The sequence below is a fragment of the Marmota monax genome, unplaced genomic scaffold, assembly GCF_021218885.2.
Source record: "Marmota monax isolate L192 unplaced genomic scaffold, Marmota_monax_Labrador192_F-V1.1 WCK01_AAM20220418_F8-fsc00147, whole genome shotgun sequence".
NCBI lineage: Eukaryota > Metazoa > Chordata > Mammalia > Rodentia > Sciuridae > Marmota > Marmota monax.
This window is the reverse complement of record NW_026693552.1, coordinates 1233268-1252084: the sequence shown is the minus strand read 5'-3', so window position 1 is coordinate 1252084 and position 18817 is coordinate 1233268. Positions and strand designations below refer to the sequence as shown.

Here is an 18817-nt window from a genome sequence, read left to right as displayed (position 1 = left end):
GTAATTTAAAAAACATTTTATTTTTGCATTTGTTTAGGATATTCATCTGGGTTCTAGATATCTACTTCTCTTCTGCCTCAGAAGGATTACCCAGAGGATCAAGGTCATGTCTCTTACAGTTGTAAGAGGGCTAGTGTAGTGCCAGACACAGACCAGCCTCCACTGTCTAATTGATGTATTAGGGTTTTTTGTTTTGTTTTTTGTTTTTGAAGGTGGGAGATATTGGGGATTGAATCTTAGGAGCACTCTACTACTGAGTGACATCTCCAGCTTATTTATTTATTAATTATTTTTTGAGACAGAGTTTCAAAAGTTAAGCTGCTGAAGCTGGCCTTGAACCTGCAGTCTTCCTACTTGCTGGGACTGCAAGTGTGCACCAACACGCCTGGCAGTGATAATGTTCATGGCATCTGAATATGAGCTCAGCTACAGAAACGTAAGAGTTCTTCAGAAGGACTACATACTCCATGGAACTGTATGATTTTATATGTTCACTTTCTTCCCAATTTGGAGACCTTTAGAAAAGGGAGGCCCAAAGGGTTAAGCCCAGGCTCCTGCCTTCTAGTCCACCTTGTTTTTAACCTTGTTAAATTTTACATATAAATAGTTGGTCAATGTTGATCAAGGCACTGTGACCATCAGCGGGGGCACTTGGAGGCTTATCCTCTTAACTGGGACCTCCCCGGGGTCTCTTTCAAAGTCCCCTGGGAGCAGGTCACGGGTTCCTCCCCCTTCCAGCTGTACTGAGGATAAATGAGAGAGGCTCAGCTACTTGCTCAGCCCCCACCTCCCCCGGAGCGCCCCAGATGGGTTGCGGCGCCAGCAAGAAGGTGGTCCCAGAGCTTCCCGCGCTGGCCCAGGTCAAGCCGGAGGGTCAAAGCCAAGGCAGCGTGGGAGGTGGGCAGGAGGTGGCGGCTCAGGCAGCTCAGAGCATGCAGGTGGCCCGCTTCCGAGCCAAGTTCGACTCCCGGGTCCTCGCCAGGTAAAGCGCCAGGTGAAGCACCAGGAGGGACTGTCCTAGGATTGGGTTGAGAAAGATAAACTATTGACCAGACTGCCTTAACTTTCAGGTCAGCTTGCCTAAACTTTAGACAGGTTTATTCCAGATTATAGACCTCAGATCTCCCTAAATTCTTTCTCCTTTGAGAAAGGAACATCTTTTTCAAGGGCATCCAAATCATCCTTTTGAATTGTAATCCTCAAGGAAGATTTAGGGCCACTATCTCCCAGTCTCTGTGGGAGGGTGGGAGAAGACTTCAGCAGGAATCAATCAGCAAGCACTGATGGCTGTCATGCCCACAGCAACCTCCAGTACTTCTGCAGTGGCGCTCCTGAAACTTTTCTTGCTTTTTAAAAAATAGAGTTGAGTTGAGTTCACTCTCTCTGCTACTGCAGTCTTGATTACTATTGAGATAGTCTGGAATAGAGGTTTCCCTGCTGTTTTTAGTAAGTGTCCAATACAAGTTCTTCTTGACATCTCTGAGCAAGGAGTACAGAGATGAGGAAAAGGAGAACCAGAGCAGCAGCAAGAAGAGGGAGGGAATTCCTGCCCTTGGAGCTGGAAGGAGCAAGCCTCCCAAGCTCTGTAAGGGGAGTAGCACTGTCACTCATATGCTAGGGCTGGGCCAGCAGACTTGATTTCCAAGTATCTTCTTAAATCCTATAAAGTGAGATTGTAACTGATGGAATAGAATGGGCCTTTGAGTCAGACTCCCAATCCACTAGCACCTCTTGTGTCATGTGCCATTGGAATGTTCCTTTGCCTTTCTTCTTTCTCAATTTCTGCCTCTGTAAGATGGGAATGATAATATCTATTGCATTGTTGTGAGGGTAACTAAACTAATATGTGTAAATCGTGCTGTGCAATGCATAGCACAAGGCCTCATTTAGATAGTAGTGCGATACTTATTTTATTTCTTTTTTAGTTCTTGAGGTATTAGGTGTTGAGCTCAGGACCTCCCACATGCTGGGGGGAGTACTCTATCACTGAGCCAATCCTTATTTTTGTCTTCATGAAATAATAATTAAGACCTAGCTAGCCCTATGTAGGAAATGAGCAGATTGCAGGTGGATTAGCCTGAGAACTAATTTCCTCAGAGTGTCATGTTGGACATGTCAACCAAGGGAGCCACGGAATCCCCTTTTGCTCTGCAGTGTTTGGAGGACACAGTGATGGGTGACCCAGTGTGCTTCGTCCACACTTGTAGACCTAGAATTATATGCTCAATTCATCAAAGTGAATCCATGCAGAGCCATTCCCAGCTTCCTGGAGAGCTTTACAATGATGAGTGAAGGATCAGTCCAATAGCTACTAAGCTAAGAGAAGAGCCAAACTGGCTGATGTGACTGAACTTTGATCTGAATGGACACAGGCTCTTGCCAACATTGAATTGGTTAAGTGGTACCTCTGGTCACCTACAGTCAGGGAGTCTATTCTACTGGATCTGTTCTTTATTACCACAGTAATTTCCACCCCTTTGAGCGTAAAGGAGGAGTAACATTTTAAAGGATTCCGAGACTAACTCAGAGCCCGTCTTTAACTGATGAAGAGTTGAATCCCAGAAGGTTAAGCGACTTGTCCAAGTTAGTGGCAGAATTGGGAACACAGTTCTCTTTCCTTCCCATTTTGATTCCATTTATCACTCTAGCAGAAAAGAGATGATAGAATGTAAATCTGACTATATTTACTTTCTTTTGGGAGCTCATTATCATTGCTTCATCATACAGGCAGTGATATTACAGTATTATTATTTCCATGTTTTGTTTTGTTGAGGTGCTGGGGATTGAACTCAGGTCCTTGTACATGCCAGGAAAGCCCTCTATTACTGAGATGTATCCCTAACTCCCCTACTTAATTTTTTTTTACCCATTTTCAAAAATTCCCTGCTGTAGCAGCTGAGGTTAAGGTAATATTTTCAATTTACACAATCTGGAATGATGTGAAATTGCACTGTCTATAAAAGTGACTTTGAGGCTGCTTTGTGAGAGGTGGGAATGGATGAGTGAAAGTGGAGGAAATGGAAAGACCTCATAAAAGCATTTTCCTCTGCTTGATTTCATCACCACTTAAAGTTTTCAAAATGTATGTAATGATTCAGGAAAAATATATATTCTGGGAATGAGTCTCTCATTGGACATTTATTGTTGCCCTTCTGTGCTATGTACTACACAAGGTCATAGTCAGAAGTGGTCAAGATCTATGTCCGGCAGGGACTACCGGGCAAAACTGAGGTTGCAGGAATTTGTTACGGAACATGGCACAGGTCGTTAATCAAAGTAAGAATGTTATTTCCACTGCTTTAAATCTTGGCTTGAAGCCTCCTGTTTGCCTCTCTGCCAAATCACTAGCATTTTTCCCCCTAAATATTTTGTATTTAACAGTATCGAACAAAGCTCTTTTTATTTGAGCAAAAGATTATAGTTCCTGAAAAATGGTATTTTGTTTGATAACTAACAATGAATTCTGTGAGCAAATGAGTTTGCTTGCAGTTTTGAGGGTATAGCGATAAATTAGTATTTGTAAAGTGCTTTCATCCACGTTAGAGGTAATGTAAAACTTGATCTGAAAAGCAATAGGATTTGAAATGCCTGTGATTATCTTCGAAATCACACTGAGAAAGTATGTGAATAAAAACGCAGCGTTGGACAAGGAAGAGGGAGAAAATCTATTTAAGATTACTAAATTGCTATCTGTTTTGATAAGGTAATTGGCCAGAAAATTAAATGCACTGTGTAGAACAAAAGCTGCTTTCTGTAAGCTGGTACAGCCAAATGTCATTTTTACTCAGTAAGCCCAGGAATATAAGGAACAAATAAATAGCAAAAATAAAAATTATAAGAATAAGCTCAGAAAAAGAAATAAGGCCATTTAAAATACATTGATATTTGCATTTGAAACTTTGGTATTGAGTATGTGATTTAAAGAATTGCCTTCTCCCTGGATACATTCCATTCTCTGGCATCCTTCCTTGGGAGAGATTTTCAAAAGAGAGAATACTAAATTATGGTGCAAGTAAGAAAATCTGGGTTCTAGTCCTCATTTAAGCAAAAAAAATTGACTAACTTGTTTTTCAGATTTCCTCATCTCTATAATGAGGAATTGGGTTAAATATTGCTTCTGCTGAAAAAAAAAAGTGTGGGGGGGAGCTTTTAAGTCTAGCACTTTTTCAACATTTCTTCAATAAAGGTAGAAGGCTAAATTGGATAGGATTCTTAAATTTAAGTAGAAGTTTATATATTAAAATGTAAGCTCCTTAGCATATAAAATCTGAGCTAACTTCCTGGCCTTTTTGTGAGATACTAGTTGACACATGATTGACATATATCCTGTGTTAAAATTCTCTTTACTGCTTAGAAATTGCAAATGTAGAAGAATGGGGTGGAGACTGGAAAGCTGAGGCTTCAGGGTGGCCTTAACACGACTCCCACCAGACCTCTGAAACCTGCTGTTACAGATAGCTCAGCCAAGTTTACTTTTCTGTATTAAGATCTACTGTGGACGAGGTATGCCTGGGACAAGAGCCCGAAGTCAGGTAACCCAAAGGAACATACTGTTTGCCCCTATGACGGTATTCTCCCTCTATTCAGAACTTAGAAACAAGAGTAAGCTTCTTTTTTATTCTCTCCACCTGATTTGGCTATTACTGGGGAAGAATGATAGAAACAAGTGTTGGAGGAAGGAAAGAAAAGAGTAGAGGGAGGCCCTAAAATTCTTTTAGGAAATTGAAGTGAAGAACATTTAAAGGGGTTAAATTTGAATCCCTTCAATTTCAGCTACCATCTGTGAGGCCTAGGGAAATCTTTTTTTTTAAGCTTTAACTTCCTTATCTGAGAAAGGGGGTTTATTATCATGTCACCTACTAGGGTTTCCATAGGGCTGAAATTTAAAACAAAAATTCCTGGCACATAATAAATGCATAATAAATGGTAGCTATTATTATTAAGACTGTCTTTCTACCAACTAAAGACCCTTTTTTCATTTGCCTCCATTTCAACAAAGGATTTGAAGTAGCTTTCAAAAATAAATATGAGGGCTGGGGATATAGCTCAGTTGGTAGAATGCTTGCCTCGAATGCACAAGGCTCTGGGTTCAATCCCCAGTATCACAATAAATTAATAAATGAATGTGAGCAGTAATAAACAAGGAAATCTAGTGGGGGGGGTATGAGGATTGAAAGATGACATAAAGCCTGGACTTCAATAATTTTGAGACTCATCACTTCAGAGGACAATGGCTTTGGATCTTCTTCCCCAACAGATATGACATCAAGGCCATCATTGGTACAGGCAGCTTCAGCAAGGTTGTCAGGGTGGAGCGGAAGACCACCAAGAAGCCTTTTGCCATTAAGGTGATGGAAACCAGAGTGAACGAAGGGCGGGAAGCGTGTGAGGCTGAGCTCAGTGTCCTGAGGCGAGTTAGCCATCCTTACATTGTCCAGCTTGAGGAGATCTTCGAGGCCCAGGATCGAGTTTACCTGGTGATGGAGCTGGCTACAGGAGGGGAGCTCTTTGATCGACTGGTTGCTCAGGGATCATTTACAGAGCGGGATGCTGTCAGAATCCTCTGCATGGTTGCTGATGGCATTAGGTATTTGCATGCTTTGCGAATAACTCACAGGGACCTAAAGCCTGAAAATCTCTTATACTATCATCCAGGTGCGGAGTCGAAAATTTTAATCACAGATTTTGGTTTAGCACACTCTGGGAACAAAAGTGGCGATTGGACCATGAGGACGCTCTGCGGGACCCCAGAGTACATGGCCCCCGAGATTTTGTTAAGGAAACCTTATACCGGTGCCGTGGATATGTGGGCTCTGGGTGTAATCACATACATTTTACTTAGTGGATCCCTGCCTTTTGATGATGAAAGCCATACAAGACTTTACAGGAAGATTCTGAAAGGCAAATATAATTATACAGGAGAGGTAAGAGAACATTCTTTATGCCTGTTGTGTAGGCCTAGAATAAAGTTTCTTAGACATTTAAGGATGGATGATTCTGTATTGGTGGGGTGGGATGAGGGGGGAATGGGGGCTGTCCTGTGCACCATCTCTGGCCTCTACTCACTAGTTACCAGTAACTCAACTTCCTCAGTTGTGACATCCAAAGTGTCATTGAAAGTGTTCCTCATTGGGCAAAATTGTCCCTGATTGAGAGCTCTTGGTCTCAAGGAACCAAGGGCCTTGATTGTGAGCTTTATAATTAGCCCTTGAACTGCTAGTATTTCAGATAAGTGAGTTAGTTAAGGTTTTTTCCCTTCCCTCAGTACTGGGGGCCTGATCTGGCAAATAGAGTAATGTGTACCTTAGAATCTCTGCATGGGGCTTAGCTGTTTGGTAAACGGATTTTCTGCCTCAAATCTAGATGATCCAATCTCTTTTTGTGATATAGTGTTTACTCTGGGAAATGTGTAAGCTTCCAGTTTGGGTAAAACATTTATCCATTGTTTAGACTCAGAACTCTCAGTGCTCATGAATGTGTTCACTTTTAGTTGCTCTGGCCAGGAAAGGAAAGTTGCCAAGGATTGTGTGTGGGGAGCTAAACAAAATACTAAATTCATTTTATGTAGGACAAGTGACCCAACTTATTTTACTTTGAATTTTTCATAAAGAAAAATACTGATACAATGCAATACTGTTGATTATTAAAAATTTTAAAATGTCCACACTCACTAATGACCAAAGAAATGCAATTGAAAACAAAAATATCCTTCTTTTTGTCTTTCAGATTGAAAAATTCTCAATTAATTCTGATCATTGCTGCTAAATGCTACTAAGCTCTCTCATTTATTGCTGGTAGAGGGAGAATTGTCACAGTTTTCCTGGAAAGTTGATTGTATCTAGAAGTATATTAAAAAAATGTACATATTTTGATTGGTGGCTCCCCTTCTAAGACTCTGAGGAAGTAATCCCAAATGCAGCGAAGTTTTCAGATGTTCATATGAGTTGTATTTACAAATATTATCCTAAGAGAATGTGTGAATAAATTATGGAATATCGATATGATACAGTATTCTAGCTCCTGATTTATGCCTGTTTAAAAATTTTAAGGGCATTGGAAAATGTTCATAATATATGCCAAATGGAAAAAAAGAGCTGGTTTGGGAATTATGGATCATTTTGTTTTCTTTTTTCTGTTTTAAATATTTTATATCCCTGTATTTGTTTTGTGTACAAGTAACATATATTTCTGTTTTGGTTATCTATCTTTGCAACAGTTTGTTGTGCAATAATAGATAACCAAAACATAGGGGCTGAAAGCAATACCAATTTTATCATGGCACATGATTTTGTGGATTGATGGGGCTCATCTTAGGGCAATTTTGCTCCCCATGCTACGGGGTGGGACTGTAGTCATCTGGGGACTGGACTGGAAATATCTGACATCTTGGTCAGGGTGGCTGGAAACCTGGTTCATTATCCTCTCTTGGCCTTTCAGGGTGTCATTGTCTGCATGCTGTTTCTCCAGCAGGGCAGCCAGAAAATGGAGTATTCCAAAAGAGAGAGTGGAAGTTGGCAGTTATCTTTAAGGCTGGATGTGGAAATGGCACAGGATCACTTCCACCTCATTCCAAGTGAGAGGAAATCACATGGAGTGTGGCTACTGGATGGTGTCCTCCATTGAGGGGCCATATTTGGACCAGATATCTCAACACATTTTTTTTAGTGTGAAAAAATAATGACAATACTCTGTTAAAAGTCTTTTTGTCAGGTTTAATTCAGAGGATTTCTAAGTTTTGGTTTCCCAGAAGCAATCCTGAGAAGAGGATTCATGTGCAAGTGATTTGCTAGGGACAGACTCCCAGGGGGGCAGAGCAGGTGGTGGGGGTAGCAGGACAGGGAAGTGCAGGGGCCCAGGCCACAGAGGGTCCACCTCATTCAGCAGAGAAGTTACATATCAGTGTTGTCCAGAGTCAGAGAGGTAGATTTGCATATGCTTACCTGTCTGCTGCTCAAGTGGGGTTTTGCTGGTAGTAAATTCTCCAGCTTTCTGGGGTACAGGCAAATAAAAGAGTCAAGTGTGCTGGATTTTAGGAGTTAAGCCCTTTAAAGGAGGGCTATGTGCCTACATACAAAAAAGAGGGGCCTGGAGTCCAGATGGAGCACGAACACCTTGTCCACAGTAGAAACCCCAAGGCTCCTCTGTTCCTCTAGGAGATGCCTGTCTGTAGCCCCAGAGTACTGACAGCTGTGAGAGTGTAGCACTTACAATAAGTTATTGTTTATATATTCCCTTGACTGTCTTCCTCATGGTGACCAGGCGCTCATCCGTCAGCCTAGGAGACCATAACAGAAATCATAGTCTGAGTGACATAAACAATAGACATTTACTTCTCATGGTTTTGAAGACTGGGAAGTCTAAGATCAAAGGGCTGGCAAAGTAGTTTCAGTCTGACGCCTCTTCTCCTAGGTTGTAGATGGCTGCTATCTTGCTGTATGCTCCCATGGCCTAGTCCTTGGGTGTTCAGCCTAGTCCTTGGGTGCTCAGAAAGAGCCTTCTGGTGTTCCTTCTTATAAAGGCACTATCAGACCAGGGCTTTACCTTTAATTTAACTTCGTTACTTCTCTCTCTCTCTTTTTTTTTTTTTTGGTGGTGCTGAATCCAGGGCCTTGGGCATTTGAGGCAAGCACTCTACCAACTGAGCTATTATTCTCCAGCCCCTAACCTTAGTTACTTCTTTTCAACCTTAATTACTCCCTTAGAGGCCACATCTTTGAACACAGCCACCTTGGGGATCAGAGTTTCAACATACAATTTTTTTGGGTGCAGAAACATTCAGTCCCAAACACCTCAGAGTCATGGTGATAGACCCTAAAAAGTATATCATCATGTTTTTTTTCTTTGTCTGTCATTATATTATTGTCTACTTAGCACTTATTGACAAGCTTATTAATTCCTAATGCACAAATTTATTTAAAAATTAGGGTGACCACCTCATCTGAAAGCTTAGATGTTAGAATAAAGGTCACACTAATCATGTCCACATCTTAATACACTGAACCTGGGAATGTTGTCTTATATGACAAAAGGGAATTTGCAGAAGCGACTAAGTTAAGAGTCTAGAGATGGGGAGATCATCCTGGATTATTTGGGTCCATATAGTAGGTGAAAGTTAGAGGAGAGATAGCTATGGAAACAGGTGGGAGTGACATACTTTGAAGATGGAGGAAGGGGACATGAATGAAGGAATGAGGGCAGTAATAAGAAACTAGAAAAGGCCAGGAACAATTTTTTTCCCAGAGACTCTATAAGGAATGCAGCTCTCGAAACACCTTAATTTTAGCCTATAAAACCAATTTTGATCTTTTGGTTTACAGATCTCTAAGAAAATTTGCCTTTAAAAAAAAATCTTTAAATCTATAACAGAAATTTCAGGAATGATGTATTATGTGCATCTGAGTTTCTTCTCTGGAATTCAGGTGGACAAAGTGAATTAAATAGGCTGAGAGCTTCCAGGGATCCATGTTGTATATAGCCCCTATGGTGAAGAAGAGTGATATGTTTAATATAAACATCCAATTTCTTTTTTCTTGGTTCTGTGAATTGAACCCAGGTCCTTGAGCATGCTAGACAAGTGATCTAACCACTAAGCTATATCCCAAGCCTTCTAAATACCAAATATTTTATTAGAAACCCAGTCAATCTATGCATTAGCCCCATTCACATATAAGTAAAAATTAGCTCTAATATTAATATTTTAACTGTTTTGGATTTTAGTATGAAATATGTTCTTTTTCATGAAGTCTCCAGACCCAACTAGGCTTCACCTCTTACAGGTTCTGCTATCCTGGCCACCAAACCTTTAAGGCACTGCCCTTTGGGGGATACTTAAGGTCTACCCTATAGTACTGTGGGAGCAATGGAAGGGGGACAATCACTGTTTTGGAGACTTGGGTCAGATTCCATTAAGAAGGTGACATTTGTGCTGTCTTGGAGGAAAGGTGAGAAGTTTCTTAAAGGGAGGAGATAAACATATTCCAAACAGAACAACATATGGGAAAGCACATAAAAGAGAATAAATTGTCTATTGAAATGTAAGAATTTCTGAGCTTGTGTGTGTACTCATACGCGTGTATGTACATACATGATTGCTGATGTAAATATTTCACAATGCAGTGCAATAGAATGGTTAGGAACACAATCTGGAACAATACTGGCTAGATTCCACTACCAGCTCTGCCATTTATTAACTGTGCAATTTTGATCATGCTTTTTAACTTCTCTGTATTTCTGTTTCCACATTAAATAGGATGAGAGCTTCCATTACTGTTTGTAAAGCCATAGGGTTGTGGCAAAAATTAAATGAACGAATAGATGTAAGTGCTTAGAATAGTTCCACATGTGTTCCAAGCAGAGTCGGTGCTATTTATGCGTTAGCTATTTCTGTTATTGTTACTATTGACATGGGAAACTGGGGTTGAAAGTTCGCATATAACTCAAGTAAGTTATGAGTTATATTTTTTTAACAGTACAAAACTTATTTACCAAGTGTAACTTTTTTATCTTTTAAATGGAATAGTAAGCAAGGTTTGGTGTTAGAATTTTAATACTAATGATACATTGTAAGCATTCTTGCCAATGAGTTGTCTAAGTGTACTCTCCTATATCACAGTGAATTTTTTTGGGTGGGAAATAATTTAATAGTAAAATGAATCTTACAACTGTATGAGCCAGGTATCAAGGATAAACACCTGCACTAAAAACGTGTGTGTGTATCTGTGTGTGTGTGTGTGTTTGTGTTTTATATTTATTTAAAAACCCACATGGACATTGATAAAAAATTATCCCCACCTGCTTAGGCTCAGCCATGATCCCTAGAGGAAAGTTTATTGATAGACTCCCTTAGAAGTAACAATTTGATAGATTATGTTCATTTTCACCAGACACAACCCCAATTTCATTTTAGTAGTTATAAAATTTCAGGAAATGTGCTTAATTTGCACTCTGTCACTTCCTTCATTTCTGCTCTGAGTTACCTTCAAGGGAACACATACAAATCTTCCCTGAAACCCAACCCCAGACAATGAGTATTCTTTGGGCCTGGAGTTGGTTTGCATTGTGTTGTCTGTGCTGATGTTACCTCTGGACTGGGAGGGTGATAAGCAGAGTGGAAGAGAAGCCATGTCATCTGCTTCTTTGATTTTGCTGCACTCTTCACCTTGATATCAACAATGAAATCAGGAGCTGAGGGGAAAAGTTTTACCTGTATAAAAGTGCTAGAGACCTGGGAGTATCTGGATTTGATACTGTGTTTATATTATTTATATCATGGCTTCTGAGAGCCATATTATAGGAATTAGTTGTAAAACGTATGTTGGGTATAGAAGAATAAATCAACTGCTGATTTGGAGTTAAGAGGTAACCTGTTTGTTTTGATTACTCTTCTTAGGTTCTTTCCTCGGAGAAAAAATGGAACACTCCTCTTTCCAACTTCTGATGCTTCAAAAAATGATAGGTGCTCAAAAACCTTTAACTCTACTCAATCCTCTTCAATTTCAGCATTTTCCTGGTTGGTAAAGAAGTGGGATCTCTGCCCTCATGGTAGAGCCTCTATACTCATGAAAATGACCTCTTTTTGAGCCCGAGATGGGGTTAATTATGTCTCCATGTTTAAATTATATGTCACCTATAACCTATAAATGTGAATTCACTTTTTCCAGAGTTTGCAAATGCCCGGGAAAAGGGAACATTTTAAATCTGATATAATTAGTCTAAACTGTGTCTCGGAGCAGTTTCAGCTTTGGCAAAGGTAAATCACAATTTAAAGTCTGCTTTATAGATGGGGAATAAAGAAAAACATTGAATATCGGTGACATAAAATAATCTATGGAACCTCCTGCTGTTTGAGAAAGAATACTTTTCCCTGAGTTTATCGCCAGTGCAGTCCTGGGGAGTTACTCTGTCCTTTTGGGCACATTGCATAAAATTTGATTTCGAAGCCTTGAGTTAAATAATATGAAGACCAAACACTAATGTTAAAGAAGGAAGGAGAATGCAAGTTAGAGGGTTGTCACCAATAGAAATTTTTACTAAAATTATTATTTTTTTAGGGGACAGATGCTACATTGAGCGGTTTTCATGCAAGGATTTGAATTATAACTTCTTCTTCTTCTTCTTCTTCTTCTTCTTCTTCTTCTTCTTATTATTATTATTATTATTATTATTATTATTATTTTGGTGCTGGAATCAAACCCAGAGCCTTGCATATGCTAGGCAAGTGCTTTACTACTAAGCCACAACCATAACACCCTCATCTGTTTTTTTTTTTTAATAGATATTTGTAGATTTTTTGGAAAATATTTAACTCCATCAATAAAATAAGTACCATATTCATCAATAAACTTTATATTTAGAAAATTGTAACATTAATTGCAACCCTAAAATTCAAAGTTTTGTATTAAGAACTTAAGAGATTGTGGTGTGTGTGTCTGTGTTTGTCATGCTTGATCTTAGATACTTTTAATGATTCTCTGTGGGCATTTCTGAAAAGGAGCTAAGAAATATGAAAGCTTTGGCTAGTCACAGGAATATTTTCATTTCTAAAATCAGTTTTTATATGCTTATCAATCTTTTGCATAGACTTCAACCTACTAATTGGCAAAGAACCAGAATCAGATAAGAAAAAGAAGAAGATGGATAAAAGCTCCTGAATCACTTACAAATATTATTTATTACTTGCAAATAAATTAATTAAACCATGTTTGCATGAAAGAAAGTTCTATCTTTATTTTCACATAGTTAATTAACCCAGAACATTTTTTGGGGGGAATGCCCAGGGCCTGACATGCCAGGTGAGTACTCTACCCGCTGGCCTTCACCCCCAGTCAATATTATTTTTTTGAGGGCACCCATTTCCCATGGTAATAATATGTGGAACTAGTCTGGCAAGTATTAGATAATATTCATATTTCATTTCTCTACATATCAGCAAATATATCCACAAGAGCTAAGGAATGAGTTAAGTTCTGAAGATTTAGTAGTAACTCATAAAACAATAACAAAAATCAATATAATATTGAATATTTTTATATACTCAATTTGATCCTAGTAGTGCTCTTGTGAAAATGATATTAGGATCCCAATTTTTCGGAGGAAACTGTCATCTGATGTTGCAGAGCTGTGTGTGGCTGGGCGGACTATCTAGTTCAGGCCCACTGACCTCAGTCTCTTGTTTTTTCCTCAATAAAGTGGATTAACAGGCTGAACCCAAGCCAGCCCTAACCCAACCTGAGATTGCTGAAAACAGTCAGACTAAGGTGAATTTTGGAGGCAGTGGGGATGGCTGAGCCTGGGAAGAGAAATTATGAGGAAAGCTTCATTGAATGTTAAAGTGAATGTTGATGTAAACATAGATGAAGGCATTGAATGATGTCATCAGGTGACTCCTGGTCCAGAGTGGGAATTTAATTCACTGTGTGGTCTCCTAATTGTATTTGATCATATATCATTATTAGTTGAAAAAATTTTGAGCATTCTCACTCAGTTGTTATTCATTTGTAGACTATGTGCATGCATAGATATTAGTTTATTTTTTGCCTTATTAAACATAGGCAAAAATAAAATTTGGTGTAAGAAGATAAAAAATAAAATAGAAGCTTGTTTTCTTCCTGTACCTGCCCTTTTCTCATGCAATGTGAAACTGACTCATAGATACCGTCTGATTGTTCTTTATGGCTCAGGAATTGTGTAATTTATAACTTGTATTTGAATAATAAGCTTTGGCTGAAGAACTTCTTTTCCAGCACACCAGTTACCTTATTTTTTGAAATTGCTGTTTTTAATGTTCATTCATTTAGGGTCATTTTAAAGAGCTCTCCATATACCTTGATAATGTTTTATATTCTTTCCAGAAAGATTCAGTTTTCCTTGTCCTAAAATGTTCCATTGGAGACATCTAATTTAACTTTCATTTAAATAATCTTGAGCCCAGATAAATGTGTCTGGATCCAGGGCCAAACAGATGTCTAGCCAGAATCAGAGGGCGAGTCCCTGTGTCAGCCCCGGATGTGCTTTGTCTAGACGAGTAACGTGTGCTTTTTATTTCCCCCATATTTTGATATTTGAAAAATATGTTCATTTATTTCATGGCTCCTATTTTTGGAGCAAATATTTCTCATATCTCATTTATCTAAATAAACTAAACCAAAAAAAAAAAAGTTAACAGAATGCTAAGAAATTAGAGTGTGTGATGTCTACCTATCGAGGTTGATTTTTCCTTACACAAGGATAACGGCAATAGGTTGGATATATTAAAAAAAAATGCACCCACTAGAAATTGTGTTTTAGATACAGAAAATGGGCAATTTTTAAAATGTTTCTCTCTTTGTAGAGGCTGGTTGATACAGAACTTAGTCCCCCCCCCAGGTATTTGCTATGTAGTTGGTAGTTAGTTTTTAAAAATTTATTATCATTATTGTGTGTATGTATGTGTGTGTGTGTGTGTGTGTGTATGTGCTTGTGTTTGTGTTTACTGGGATCAGACCCAATGTGATACTAGGCAATGTGTCACCATCCAGCTACAGCCTCAGCCCTATGTGTTGGTAAGTAATGCAGAAAACAAATTTAAGTATAAAAACAATAGCTCATTTGTCCCCATCTTACAAATGTTGCTGTAACTGCTCCTATTGGACTTCAGGTATATGTAATTTGACATATTGACATATTGACAGAAGGAGTCTGAACCCTCAGGCAGCTGGTTGTGCAGCCCACACTGTGCTGTACCTTTACTCCATGCTGAATTCCATTTGTAGTCAACTGATTGGGAACAAAGAGGGCCCTGTGTGTTTGAGGACATTCACCACGGCAGGATCCTTTGCTGAATTGCCCTGACTGTTCTTCTCTCTCCAGGCAGTGGAGACAGAGGCATCCTGAGTTTAGAGTAAGTTTTCAAAGGGAGAGAAAAATGGATAATTCCTCAATCCATTTGGCATTCCATTCTAGCTCATTCTCGGAGTCACAGGGACTCTGGGAGATGATCGCGGTGTGATAAACTCTTAACTTATTGATGGGGCTTATCAAAATCACAGCTTTGCCTGGTCCAGTTCTTGTCAACGTGATGTGGGAATGTGGGCTGTGAATGGTAGCATGCTGCACAGATTTCTGAAGAAATTCTCATTTGTTGGTCAGAGAGTTTAGAGGAGAATTTCTGTGTTTTGTTGTTGTTGGTTTTTTTTTTTTTTTTTTTTTTTTTGCTAAAGAAAACTTATTGAGGGTCTCTCCCAAAAGTGACTTTTTAGGTTCATTAATATATTACAGTAACATAGTATTCAAATTGTTTATTTGAAAAAGTGTTTTGGATTTGATAGACATTGATCTGTTCAAGAATATGAATATCGTTGTGTGGGTTTTTATTTATTATCTTTTGCTCATTTATTTTTCTTCCCAGCCTTGGCCAAATATTTCCCACTTGGCAAAGGACTTTATAGACAAACTACTGATTTTGGAGGCTAGTCATCGAATGTCGGCTGGCCAGGCGCTGGACCATCCCTGGGTGATCACTATGGCTGCAGGGGCTTCCATGAACAATCTTCAGAGAGCCATTTCCAGGAACCTCACTCAGAGGACATCTCCCCAGTCTCAGAGTTCAGGATCTGCACAATCTTCTAAGTCACGTTATTCTCATAAATCAAAACACATGCGGACCAAGAGAAACATAAAGATAGCAGAATCCCCGCTACCGCACTTTTGTAAGCAGATGACTTCTAAAACCATTTTGTCCAATGTTAAACCAGATTCATGAGCTCCATTAATAGCAGTAGCTCAGGAGGGACCATTTCATCATGATTAGGGCACCTTAAAGCTCCAAGGACATGGGAGCATATGGTTACTGTTGATAACATTGATCCTTAGCTTTAGTATTTTTTTTTGTCTATAATCCTTCCTATATTTATTTCCTGAAAATATACTTCCGCAAAAAGATAGATTATGCAGGAAAGCTGAGTGTGGTGGTGAGTGCTTGTAATCCCAGCTGCTCTGGAGTCTGATGCAGGAAGATTCCAAGTTCAAGGCCAGTGTGGGCACCCTAGGGAGACCCTGTCCCAAAATAAAATAAAAAAAGGACTGGGGATGTAGCCTATTGGTAGATCTCTTGCCTAACATGTGTGAGGCCCTGAGATCAATTCCTAGCATGCGTGTGTGTGCACACAAACACACAGATACTCACATGCACACACAGCATTGATTTTTTTTTTGATCTATTAGTGGCATTTCTAGAAATTTGTCCTACATATATTGCATTCTTGCAAAAGTATATAAAACATTGCTATTTATACAAACAGAAACTATAAGTAAATGCCTTTCAAAAGGGCAGCTTGAAGTGTGTTACATCTTAGCAAAGGGCTATCATTTATGCAGCTATTGAAAATGATATGGCAGACTTACTATCATTTTGTATGATATGTTATTGTGTTAAATGAAGAAGCAAGGTGTTGATGGCTATTTCAGTATGACCTTGGTGTGACACAAATGTGTTCAGAGGTTTGAAAAATTGGGAAGAGCCTGATAAAGATAGCGATTGTTCTGAGAAAGGAATAGGAAGTTATGGGTAGGAGGGAAAGGTTTACTTTTCATTTCACACATATTCCTGCCTTAAAAAATTTTTAATTGATGTATTTGCTCCAAGTCTGTAGTAAAAAGGAAATCCAATTAAAACTGCAAGTGGAAGAAGGGAAATGATTGAAAAGAGAAGCTTGAATTAGCAGCTCTACAGGAATTGGTGAATGACTAATCAGATATGAAAACTGGTTCTTATTAATTGGATATTTTATATATTTGCTACTTAAGATTTTTCAGAATAAAAATATCAGTAAAAAATTCATAACCATATTAGTTTCTGATTCTTAAATACTTAGAAAACAGTTCTAAAAAATGAAAAAAGAAAGTTTTTTTAACATGAAACTATTTTATCCTAACATTTATTGACCATTTATTCTGTGCCAAAAACCATGCAAAGATCTTTAACATAATTTATTTTATTTGCTCTTTATAACATATCTACGAGGTGTTATTCTAAACTTGGTTTGATACATGAAGCTCAGAGATGTGAAGTAACTTATTCAAGATCACCAATAGGTAAATAATAGATCTTGAATCAGAAACTTGGACCTTGTTCTTTAACCTCTATGTTGGATCATTCCCAAGAAATAAGAATGCAAAAAGTAGGTTATGATGCCTCAGATAATTTTTTTTAATACTGCCACAAAGAACCAATGGTGTACAATATTTTGCAAAGTTATGGTGTAGATATTGGTAGTTCCCTTGGAGAATTGACTTTTCTATCTTTTGCCTGTGTAGGTGGCCTTGAGGTGCTTTTCCATCAACAACAGTCTTAACTCTTACCAATTCCACCTGCAGCCTTCCTCAAGTCCAGAGGTAGGACTTGGTTATTGCTTGGGCAACAGAGGCATGTCTAGGAGAGGTAGGCCTGGGCAGGGGAGATGGGTCAAGCCTCAGATACCTGCAAGGGCAGAGAGCTAGAAACCCAGGGAGGCTGTCTGGAATAGATGGGACCAGGAGAAATCCAGACAAGCAGTCAAGAAAAGAAGGGTCAATGTTGTGGTTTGGATCTGGAATGGACCCGGTTTATGTGTTGAAGACTCAGTGACCAGTGCAGCAATGTCTAGAGGTGGGGCTTTGGGGAAGTGAATGGATCATGAGGACTCTGACCTCATCAGTGGATTAATCCATTTATAGCTGATTGAATGATGGGAGGTAGTGAAAACTACAGGCAGGTGGGACATAGTTGGGGGAAGTAGGTCACTGCCATGAACTCAGCAGCTCTCCTCTGCCACTTGCACCATGATGCCTCACCTCACAGCCATAGCAACAGAGCTGTTGGACCACGGACTGAAACCTCTGAAATTCTGAGCTAAAATAAACCTTTCCTTGTTTAGATTGTTTACATCAGGTATTTTAGTCCCAAAGATGAAAAGCTAATACTGAGAGACTCAGGTAGAGGGAGATAATAAAGTGTCAGAGCTTCCTCACAGACTTGGCACCGAGCCAGGGTCCTGAGAGTGCCTGTTTACATGGTAATGTAAATTCTCAGAGAGCATGCAGGATGGAAGGATTCAGAGGTGGACAGTGGCTTCTGACTCTTTTAAGTTCTTTAGGGCAGAGACCAGGTCTTACCTTTGAAAGCCCAGAACCTGGTAGCCCACACACAGCAGGCACACAGTGTTTGAAAATTTCATGAGGACTGTTTTCCATATTCCCTTTACCTCATGGTGTCCCCTGCTTGGCCATTAAGTTCCCATTGAAGATCTTCTTAAATGGCTTGACCATGTGTAGTGCTTGGGTGAGTGAAATGGGAGAAGGTGTGTGATAATAAGGGCAGTGCAGAGATGCCTGGCAAAATCTATGCTGGGAATTTTCATTAGTGGGAAAATAATTCTTCTGTTTCCTGCTGAATTAATGGTGCCCCTGACCTTGAAGGTTTTTGAATGGAAGACTGTGGTTGAATAATTCTCTTCTCTCCAACTTTTGTGAAGTTCTTATAAAGCAACTCGGTTTGTTTTTAACCGTTTCTCTGATAAGTTTGTAGTTCTTTTACAGGCTTAGTTTCTTGTTAGGCTGATTTGATGTGACAGGGATAGTTTATGACCTGGGGTGATAGTCTCCCTACTCTTTTTTCGGTACCCCAAACAAAACACACTAACAAGAAAAGTCAGCCAGCCAACAAAACATATCACATTTCTAAGTTTTGTTTTTGAATAAAAATATTTTGACAATGCCAGTTACTGGACATATCACTTGGTACTGAGAAATCCTGAGGGAGAAACATAAACTAGCACTTGTTCATGTTTTGACCCTATTCTGC

The 18817-nt window shown here is 39.2% G+C and overlaps 1 protein-coding gene across 1 annotated transcript; it reads left to right on the top strand.

The window, feature by feature from the left end:
- The first annotated feature begins 806 nt into the window (after positions 1–806).
- On the top strand, positions 807–15739 carry Pskh2 (protein serine kinase H2). The gene is made up of 3 exons (XM_046458652.1): positions 807–982; positions 5258–5924; positions 15386–15739. The coding sequence occupies exons 1-3, from the start codon at positions 807–809 to the stop codon at positions 15737–15739; spliced, it is 1197 nt and encodes a 398-aa protein (XP_046314608.1).
- The last annotated feature ends 3078 nt before the right edge of the window (positions 15740–18817 follow it).